This window comes from Budorcas taxicolor, chromosome 1 (assembly GCF_023091745.1).
Source record: "Budorcas taxicolor isolate Tak-1 chromosome 1, Takin1.1, whole genome shotgun sequence".
NCBI lineage: Eukaryota > Metazoa > Chordata > Mammalia > Artiodactyla > Bovidae > Budorcas > Budorcas taxicolor.
Window position 1 is genome coordinate 145,114,617 of NC_068910.1, and position 10,437 is coordinate 145,125,053.

Consider the following 10,437-nt stretch of genomic DNA (forward strand, 5'->3'; position numbering starts at 1 on the left):
CTGTAACTCTCTAGCCATTCCTGGATTTCAGCACTGGGGAAACCAGTCTATGCACCAAACATGTCTAAAGCTGGAACCAAAGTAAGTAAATGGTCACACTGATTTCTAGCCTACCCACTTTTTTTTCACCTAATGATACATTGAAAGAAACATTTTTGCTTCTTTACCTGGAGGTGAGTGTGATAGTTAGAAGGCTGGGATGATTGAAGAAAAGATGAAGGAATGCTTATTATATTTTCAATTCCAGCAATTACCAAATAATTTATTAAGGGTTTTATCTTCATGTATGGTGCTATGTTGAATACAGGTAGGTAATGTGTAAGTACCATCATGATTTCTGCCTTCTAGCAACTGATCTTTGAATTTCCACAGGAATAAGACGTGCAGATAAGAGGATTATGTGGAGCAGAAAACTTTCAGTATTCAATTAAAATTTTGTGAAATTTAGCCTCAATCATTAATATTCTAAGTGGCCAAAGTGGGTAGACCAATCAGGTGAATTAAATCCTACATCTCCCCTTCATTCAGCAGCTACTCTTATCCTGTTCCCTAAATAAATTACTGACCTTAGAGCAGGAAAATTGCTTCTCAAATATTTGATCCATAATTGTTGGACTGGAAATTGATTCTCTTTGGGAATGAGGGAATATATCTTCCTTCTCTTTTTAATTCTTCACTGACTATAGGTCTAAAGCAAAGCCTCTGGTACCTGGTTTTCCCTCCAATGTTTTACTTTGAAAATGTTCAAGCCCATTGAATCTTAATAAGAAAGAAATGGTTAAAGAATACTTGTTTGTCCTTTACTTAAATTTCCAGTTGTTTACATTTTGCCATATCTAGTTTCTCTCTGTGTCTCTCTTTTTACTAAACCATTTGAAAATAAATAGCAGACTTCATTTTACTTTGCCTTAAGTGTTTAGGCATATCCTAAAAACAAGGGCATTCCGTGTATAAACAGGATATCCTTAGCAAAACATAATACCTAATATTCAGACTATATTCACATTTTCTCCAAGTGCTCCCTGCAAAAATGCTTCATGGCTGGCTGATGTGGGATCCAGTCAAGGACCATGCATTTCATTTAGTTGTCAAGTTTCTGTAACATTTTTTAGCCTCTTTAATATAGTCCCCCCTATTTTTATTGTTGTTCTTTGAGATTTTGACATTTTTCAAACTCCAAACCCAGATGCCTTATAAAAAGTACTGAAATCTGAATTTTTCTAATTGTTTTCTCATGTTTAGATTCAGACTACCACCTTGGCATGAAAGCTACATAGGCAGTGTCAGGCACTTCCCATTGTATTTTTTCAGGAGGCACCTGTTAACTTGTTCCATAATTGGTTAGTGCCTGATTTTTTTTTTTCCCCAATTTGGAAAACAGAACTAATAATCATATTTGCATCCAGAAGGTTTGGGGAGAAAAGTGAGCGCTCTGAGATTTTTGAAAAATATGCCATGAAAATCCACTAAAGAGAATCTGAAATCTTTAGAGGGCTATCCACATGCATGGAAGGAAGACTGTTATAGAGTAACTCCCACTTTCAGTGATTTCCAGCATGGGAGTACTCTTATTCCTTGTAGCTCGTTTATTCACTTAGTTAAAACTTACTTGCTAGGTCAAAGGAGATAGTAATTTATCTCTTACTCTTATTGCTTCTTCCTTTCTCACTATCTTGCTAGCAGTTTAATCGGAGGAGTTATGGGCTAGGCAAAAGCAATTTTTCTGGTTTTTTTGTTATCTGTAGAATACTCAAGACATTTTCCCCTCTTCTGTATTGGATTAGTGGGCTTTTTTTTTTTTTTTAATTGACAATTGGAGGGATTTTGTAATAACTTTTAGGAAAATCTGCACATTTCTTAGCCTTCTCAACATCTTTTTTTGTCCAACCTCTCAGCTGACTATAAGGTGGATTTCATGGTCCTTCTACAAACTGAAATTGAGTAGAGGTGCACCTGGGTCCTAAGATTTGGAAGGTCTCCAACTAAAAGAACAGCTCGGCCCTGGAGCTCAGTAATGGTACTATGGCAATGCTAGTGCTTTGTTTCAACCTTGGGGTGGTTGGCTGGTCTGCTGGGAAGGTGAACAGCAAGCAAAAAATTATACAGATTTCTACTGTTCATATACTGAAGTCAGTCAGGTAAGCGTGCAGAAGGTAGTAAGTGTGAGAAACAATGAAGAAAGATATTAATTTCCCATGGCATATTCCTTGTAGAACATCTTACTTGGTGAATAGTTGGCCAAAAACCAAAGGTCAGTTGATTGAAGGAGTTTAAAATCTATCCATTCTTACAGAGGTTACCTTGATTTTCCTAAAGATCTCACCACAAGTTTTGGGAAAATCCTGTCAGAAGGATCAGTCTCGCTCCATTTCCAAGAGTAAGTGGCATATGTTGAACAGAGCTAGCTGGGCAGGTAGGAAGACAACAGAGGGAGATGAAGTGACCACTGACTGCCGGCCAGAAGCTTGCACCACTGTCCACAACCAACTTGTAACTAGCTAGTGACCTTAGGCAAGTCACTTAACTTCTTTATCTGTCACCGATGTAGAAAAAGTTTATTGGCAGTCATGAGGCAGCTATTAAAATTGCTTTACTGGCACTGTGCCATCAGACCCTCAGAACAACTCCAGTGGACAGTGTTACCTAGATTTAACTAGTGGTGGTGCAATTTTGTTTTCTCATCTGTAAACAGGTACCGCAGATCTCTAAACCTGTCTTATGCTAAAATGGAAAAGGGAGCAGGAAGAGATGAATGTGGGAAGGGGCAAAAGGGGGTGGAGTATATGATTTAGGGGTGGGAAGGGTAAGGAAGCTTTTAGGGAACAGGAAAGAGAAGAGAGAAACAGAAGGGGCCGGGAGGGGAAAGTTTACAGTGGAAGGAAGAAACTATTAGTCGGTTACCATCTAGAAAGACTCACCTGGGGTAGAAAAGAATGAGGTGATACGCTCAGGTGCAAGTCATTCTTGGTTTCTCCCTCTTTCACTCCCTGCATCTGACTAGTCACCAGACCCTCATCCTCAGTGCTGTTCGTGTTGCTCTTGCCTTTGGCTGGTCCTCAGCAGCTCTCAACGCCACCATAGCAGGCAGCTCTGTCTAGGCACAAGCCGCTACATTGTTCTAGCATGGCTTCTGGGTCACTTCTGGCTTTGTTTCCTAACTCTTCACCACGCGCTCAGTCTGCACCAGGCTTAGTGAACTACTTGTCCCTACTCTATGGTGGGCCATGTTCTTTCGCTCCTTTATTTCTTTAAACAAGCTGTCCTTTTCCTTCTGCCTCTAGAAAACCCCTCCTTATCCTTCCACCCTCACCCCAGAGATCCTCTCTTCAAAAGTCCTCTCCAGATCGTTACTGGCTCTGCTGCTGACTGACCTGGTTTTTCCTCCTTCCAAACCGATAAAGCGCGTTAGCCACCAGGTGGCGGCACAGCATCAGGGAATGACACCTGTGATTTCAGTTGGAATTATAACCTGGCAATGATCATGGGTGTGGAGTCATAGAAGAAGGGACAAACTCTGTGGTCCATTTGGTCTAGTGGTTTTCAGAAACGGCGTCATGAAGCCCTGGGACTTCCTGGGAATTCGGCTGCCTCGTGCAAAGAGAGAAGTTTTATTTTACAGGCAGGGCTTCAACTCCAGTCCAGTCCTTTTATTTGGCCAATGAGAAGCTGCAGCCTGGAGCGAGGGCTTGATTAAAATAGCAGGGCTGATTGCAGAGCTGCAGCTCTCCAGCCAGGCGTGGTGTTTCCCTGTTTCCCAGGGCTGCATATTTCCCAGTGCTGTCACAGGCCTTGGAGGATTACCCTGAGGGTTGTGGTGCAACTTGATAAGAGCTTGAAGCAAAGAACATTCTTGCCTTGTCATTTTGTTACTTTGCAATGACTCTATTGGCAACAAAATAATAGTACAGAATTTATATCTTCATATTCTATATTATCTAAAGTTCTTAAGCTAAAGTTTATGTTTTGTTTTTCTTTTTATGTTTCTTCCTTATCATCTAAAATGAATTTCTGTATTTGGAACTCACTCCTCTTGGTGGCTCAGACGGTAGAGCTTCTGCCTACCATGTGGGAGACCTGGGTTCGATTCCTGGTTCAGGAATATCTCCTGGAGAAGGAAATGGCAACCCACTCCAGTACTCTAGCCTCGAAAATCCCATGGACAGAGGAGCCTGGTAGACTACAGTCCATGGGGTCGCAAAGAGTCAGACACGACAGTGACTTCACTCACTCATCTTCCAGCCTTTGTTGAGGGTTTTGTCCAGTTCTGGGCATAGGAATCCATAGCTTAAATAAGGCTTGATCCTTGCCCTTGAAAGAAGTCTCGGTGGGAGAGAGATTAAAAAAGTGAAAAACGTATTACATAATGTGGTGAGTAGAGTGAGGAAGAAGCCATGAACCTGAGTCTGAAAATGATGGCTTACAGTAGAGCCCTCATAAAGTCCTCATTCCTGTTGCTGACAACTAAAGTTGTCTGCCAGAAGGCTAATGTGAGGTACAGTAGAACTATATACTTCTCTCCTCAAAATGGAGGGAAAAGGAATTCTTAGAGTGGGAAAGATGCCCTAATTCTCACTTTTCTGTAAGCGTAGCCACCTCACCCCTCAGTCCTTTCTTTGTTTGCCCCGTACTCCAGATTACTTTCTTTGAAGACAAAAACTTTCAAGGCCGCCACTATGACAGCGACTGCGACTGTGCGGATTTCCACATGTACCTGAGCCGCTGCAACTCCATCAGAGTGGAAGGAGGCACCTGGGCTGTGTATGAAAGGCCCAATTTTGCTGGGTACATGTACATCCTACCCCGGGGCGAGTATCCTGAGTACCAGCACTGGATGGGCCTCAACGACCGCCTCAGCTCCTGCAGGGCTGTTCACTTGGTGAGTCTGGAGGTGGTGGACTCCCTCTCTCTCCTTCCCCCTTCCACTCCTTTAGGCTTTTATGCAGAGGAGTTTTCTTAAGATTTGCCTACTTCTTAATGGTTGGTTATCTCTTGTTGGCTGCTGAGGCTTCAGTCAAATGTTAGATCAGTTCATCATAAGACTATATGCTTTATTTCCACTTTCTTTACCCCTTATATATTTTAAGGAATAAAGTTTTCTTTATTGAACATCAGCTGTTTTAGTCAGTACACAGTAGGGATGGGAGTTTAGATCATCTCGCTTTCAAGATGGTGGGTCCTGAACTGCCCTCTTCTCTGAGTTCCTAGCCTGCTGTTCATTCCCGTAACAGTTGCTGTTCTTTTCCCCTTGTTTTCTGTTTTTTTTTTTTTTTTTTTCAGTCTAGTGGAGGCCAGTATAAGATTCAGATCTTTGAGAAAGGGGATTTTAATGGTCAGATGTATGAGGCCACAGAAGACTGCCCTTCCATCATGGAGCAGTTCCACATGCGGGAGATCCACTCCTGCAAGGTGCTGGAGGGCGCCTGGATCTTCTATGAGCTGCCCAACTACCGCGGCAGGCAGTACCTGCTGGACAAGAAGGAGTACCGGAAGCCCGTCGACTGGGGTGCAGCTTCCCCAGCTGTCCAGTCTTTCCGCCGCATTGTGGAGTGATGATACAGATGCACACAAACGCTGGCTGGCCTTGTCATCCAAATAAGCCTTATAAATAAAACAATTGGCATGCATTCCGCTGTTTACTGTGACGCCTCTCCTTAAACACCTTAAACAGGGACCAGTCAAGTAGTGCCCGCCACGGCACGCAGTTACATAAAGCAACTCACCCTTCAGGTTACCCTTCTGTATCTTTGTGCCAAACAAAACAGGGTTGCATTAAAAGGATAGAAAATCATACTGCCACATGGTGGCCCTTGTTGCTTAAGGTACAGTCATCATAGCTGCCATTTATTGTGTGCCTTCATTTTCCCATTTCTCTTCACAATAGCCCTATAAATGAGGGGGTAGGGGGGCAGTGTCTATTTGCATTTCACAAATAAATTGAGGCCTAGGGAAGTTCAAAAGTTGCCCAAATTTACCATCTGGTGAATGGAGGAACCTGGATTTGGTACAGGACATTTATATTTCCAAAGCCCTTGTCCTTTTTATTTCTTACTCTTTCAACACATTGGCTGGGGATCTCTGTGCGTAATGTAAGACCACAAGAAATTGAAAAGCTAGGAAGGACAGGTCCTCCCAAAGTTTTGCTTGAACCAGCACACCTATCAAAAATAGGCAGTGAAAACAGTGCTGTTACTTGAAAATAATAGAACTGCGTGCGCGTGTATACGTGCGTCTGTGTGTATGTGTGTGTGTTAGTCACTCAGTCGTGTCCAACTCTTTGCAACCCTATGGACAATAGCCCACCAGACTCCTCTTGTCCATGCAAGAATACTGGAGTGGGTTGCTATTTCCTCCTCCAGGGGATATTCCTGACCCAGGAATCAAACCTGCATCTCCTATGTCTCCTGCATTGGCCGGCAGGTTCTTTATCACTGAGCCACTTGGGAAGCCCTGTGTGGTAATTCTCTCAAAAACTATTCATTCTGTTAACTTCCCTTGCCCTTTGTAATTTTGTCTGTTTTGAGTGAGGGGTTATGATAAACTGGGGCAGAGGAATGGGAGGATGAGCACTGAGCTACAGAGAGCTCTGGGCCTCCCAACCTGAAGCTAACTTTTCTGATCTCCAAAACCAGCTAGCTGAACCAAAGACTCGCTCAGGTCCTGTCAAACATCAACATTCTCTGGAGGCTGAGGACTAGCTGATGACTAAGGACCACTGACACTCATTTTTAGAGGCATACTTTCAGGAAGTGGTTCAGAGATACCGCTCCTCCTTTTCTGCCCAGGAAACTGGAGTGGTAGTAACAGTGAGTTAGGGCCAGTCTCTCCTCTCTTATCAACTGCTGCCACATTCCATTCCATGGTGAGTCGGCCGCAGTCTGTTCAAAACAGCCAGAAAAGCAGCTCTGGCAGCAAGATAGGAATACAAGTGTCAGGATGACTAACCACAGCCTCAGAGAAGAAGAAGATGGCTTTTGACAGATGAAACTGAATTATCATTTCTAGATGTTAGATGCCTTTTGGTTCATGCCCTAATCCAGAAAGCAATTGCAACCGTTCTCCCCAGCTGTAGAGACATCAATCAACTTGCACTTAAAAGGAATTTTACTAGCAATTGATATTAGAGGTCAAGAACACTTTACGTTCTTATCAATCAATCTCAGTTCTGGTACAATATTTTGGCATTAGAGTGAGAAGCTAATGTCTCCCTTTCCCCTCAACGCACCCCCCCACCACCCGGTTCAAGCACACCCAGAAGAGCACTGATATTATTTAGAATTATTATCTCCCTCTACCTTTTATTATTTTGTTGCTCTGAAATGGGGGATTTCAAGAAAACTGGACAAAAGCATTCTTAGACTATTTCAGCTCTGCTTCCATCCTGAACTTTCCTCAGTGAAAATTCCTTTCCTCGCGGCAGAGTCAGAAATGGATTCCAATCCTTCCACTGGCACGTGTTAACTGTAAGTCACACAGTCTAATATGCATAACCTCAATTTCCTTGTTTGTAAGATATGAGTTTGTGGGCATTAAACTGAGATAATATGTGAAAAATACGTAGCATCCGTTATTTGTAGTAGCTCTATTCCATAAAGAGTGTGAACCCTGAATAGCAAACACTGCACTACTTTTTCCTAAAGGAAATACAGGGTTGGGTTCCTGTGAGCCTCTGGTCACAACATTCTTGTCAGTTAATCAATATATAACCTTTTAAAATATGTGCTTCTCGTAATATATATTATTGATTCATTATTTTCTCTGTAAGGCACATCACTGCTTTCTTATGCTTGGGAACACTGGACGGGACCTTAGCACTGCCTTTGGGGTGGTTCTATATAGCAAAATCATGAACCAAGAAGGAAATAATGCAAAAAACATAGAAACACTGCAAAAAGAACTTCTGTTTACAGTACGAGAGCTGAAACAAGAAGGCAGAGTTTATTCCACCTCAACTGAGAATGTGCACACTGGGTGACAAATTTTTCGCTGCTGTGTCTGAGAATGACCTCAAAAGCACCATGAGCCGTGATTTGGGAATTACACATGCGCTGAAGTGAGTGGGCAAATTCATGGGTACGGAATCTGTGAATGACGAAGATCGAGTACCTTTCCCACCTTGGCGCTTGACCTGGTACCTTTCCCCAAGACATTAAGTATTAGACCTCTGTTGTCAAGTTTCTCTGTTTTCTGGGTTTTGTTATTTTACTTGTGTAGCTTTTTCATAACTCTAATACCCCAGTTGTTTTCAGAAAAGCATCTCGGCATTTTGGCAGATGCTTCCTAGTTGGGAAGAAACATATCAGAATCATCCAACCCATCCTGTTGCCTTGAAAAGCAGCCACCCTCCACAGAAGTCTGGCTGTCCCTTAGTTCTCACACCCGCCTCCCACCTGGTTCTGAGTCCCCGGGCCAGCAGGGTCATCCAGAGAGCTCACACACACACACACACTGTTTTCTCACTTTCTCCTCAGTCTGTCTTGTTTGGGGTCTCTTAGGCAACAGAGAACAGTGAATCACCAAGCTTTCTTTCCAGCCCTTTGCCTGACTAGCCCTTAGTATCTGGAGAGAAGGATTCCTCTATGCAGGGGAAGCCACTGTGTCCACGGGCACCTCCTCCCTCTGCCTCTTTCACTCAAGCCTCAAACTTCAAAATCAGAGAACTGTGTGCCCGGAGGGGCTGGGGGTCTTGCGTACACTATAACAAGGGAGAGAGAGGCTTTTTAATCCCAGTTTACAGACAAGGAACTCGGGCTCAGGGAGGATGAACAACTTGTCCAAGGTTACAGGTTCCCAAGTTCTGGTTCTTTCCTCTGCACCATGCAACTTCTGCCTCTCAACCTTCACAACATAGAACCAGGGTACCTTCCGGTCATAACATGAGCTATTTCTTTTTAAATAGCTTTATAGAGATATAATCCACACGATACAATTCATCTGTTGAAAATGTACAACTCAGTGGTTTTTAGTGTATTCACAGCCATAAGCAACCATCTCCACAGTCAATTTTAGAGCATTTTTGTCACCTCAGAAAGAAACCTGCACTCTTTGGGGATCACTGCCATTGCCCACCCCCACCCCCACCCTTCAGCCCTGGCAATCACCAATCTCCTTCATTCTTTTTATGACCAAATAATATTCCATTGTGTGGATATCCCACACTTTGTTGATCCATTCACCAGCTGATGAACGTTTGAATCGAGTTGCTGTAAACGTTCCTGCACAAATTTTTATGTGGACACATAGTTTCATTTTGCTTGAGTATACATCCAGCAGGGCAAATAGGTCAGGGAGCCTAAGCTGTTTCTTCTTAAATGCTGGAAGCCTGTGGGGACTTGAAGCCACACAGACCTCGGTTCAAAACTCTCCTACTTCCTAGCTATAGGATTTCAGGCAAAAACAAATCTCTTAGTCTCTGTTTTCTTGTATGTAAAATAAAGATGATTACACCCACTTCCCAGGGGTTTTGCTGGCACTAGAAGTGATAATAAAGGGAAATTCTTAATTCAGTGAATGATCCAAAGGAGCAGGTACTCGGTAAGGGCAGTTATTCTAAAATCCTCCCAAAGAGGGAATCCCTGCAGGAGCAGACGCGAGAGGAGTGCTTGGTGCTGAAAAGCTTGGAGCCCGTGGGCTGGTGGTCTCTTCAGTCCCTCCCCACTTTAATGATCCGTGAGTGTCTGGGAGCCGGTGTCTGGTGAACAGGTACGGAGGAGGAAGGAAGGGGGTGGTTTATGGAGGCTGGGGAGGATTGCAGGGGAGCAGAGAACTCCTGCCCTTGAGGGGAGCAGCTACTTGCACAGAAAGGGGAAGGTGATCTCTCTCACTTCATTTCTTCCAGGCCTTGGGATGCCCCCTTGGTTTTCTCTTACCTCTGTAAACCATCTCATTTCCTTTCTCTTTGGTGAAATGGCTTCCTGTTTCCCCAGTACCCCAGTGGCCCTTTGTGAGTCAGCAGCCTCCGGGGCTCAGCAACCTGGTTGAATGGTTCTGGAATTGATGAGCTCCAAGGGAAAGCCTGCCAGCACTTTGTCCCCTGGGAGGACACTGGGCAGAGATTTGTTCCCATTGTTCATGCCCCACCTCCCTGAACAGGCCACATTAGCCCGCGCGCTGACCCGTGGGCCCGGACAATGGGGGTCTGTCTGGGGTGCTGACCTCCGCGCTTCTCAGCACACACCGCGTGCTGCGTGGAGCTCATGGGGAACTTGATGACCCTGACTAGTTCTGCAGGGTCCAGCACTCAGGACACCAAGAGAAATCTTTAGACCATGTGTTCCGGTGAGCCGGGGAGGGGCAGGGGGCTTTCTGCAGGTTGGTTATAAACTAGAAACAAAAGCATCTCAACCACTAACAAGCTTTGGAGGCCTCCTCTAAAACCCAGGGGTCTTTGCCATGGAGAGGGAGCTGGCTGTGTCTCAGGCTCAGAGTCATACAGGTGCT

General features: G+C 44.1%; 1 protein-coding gene across 1 annotated transcript; it reads left to right on the forward strand.

The window, feature by feature from the left end:
- The first annotated feature begins 60 nt into the window (after positions 1–60).
- CRYGS (crystallin gamma S) lies at positions 61–5,550 on the forward strand. Its single transcript, XM_052647132.1, has 3 exons — positions 61–81; positions 4,634–4,876; positions 5,278–5,550. Exons 1-3 carry the CDS (start codon positions 61–63, stop codon positions 5,548–5,550), a joined length of 537 nt encoding a protein of 178 aa, XP_052503092.1.
- The last annotated feature ends 4,887 nt before the right edge of the window (positions 5,551–10,437 follow it).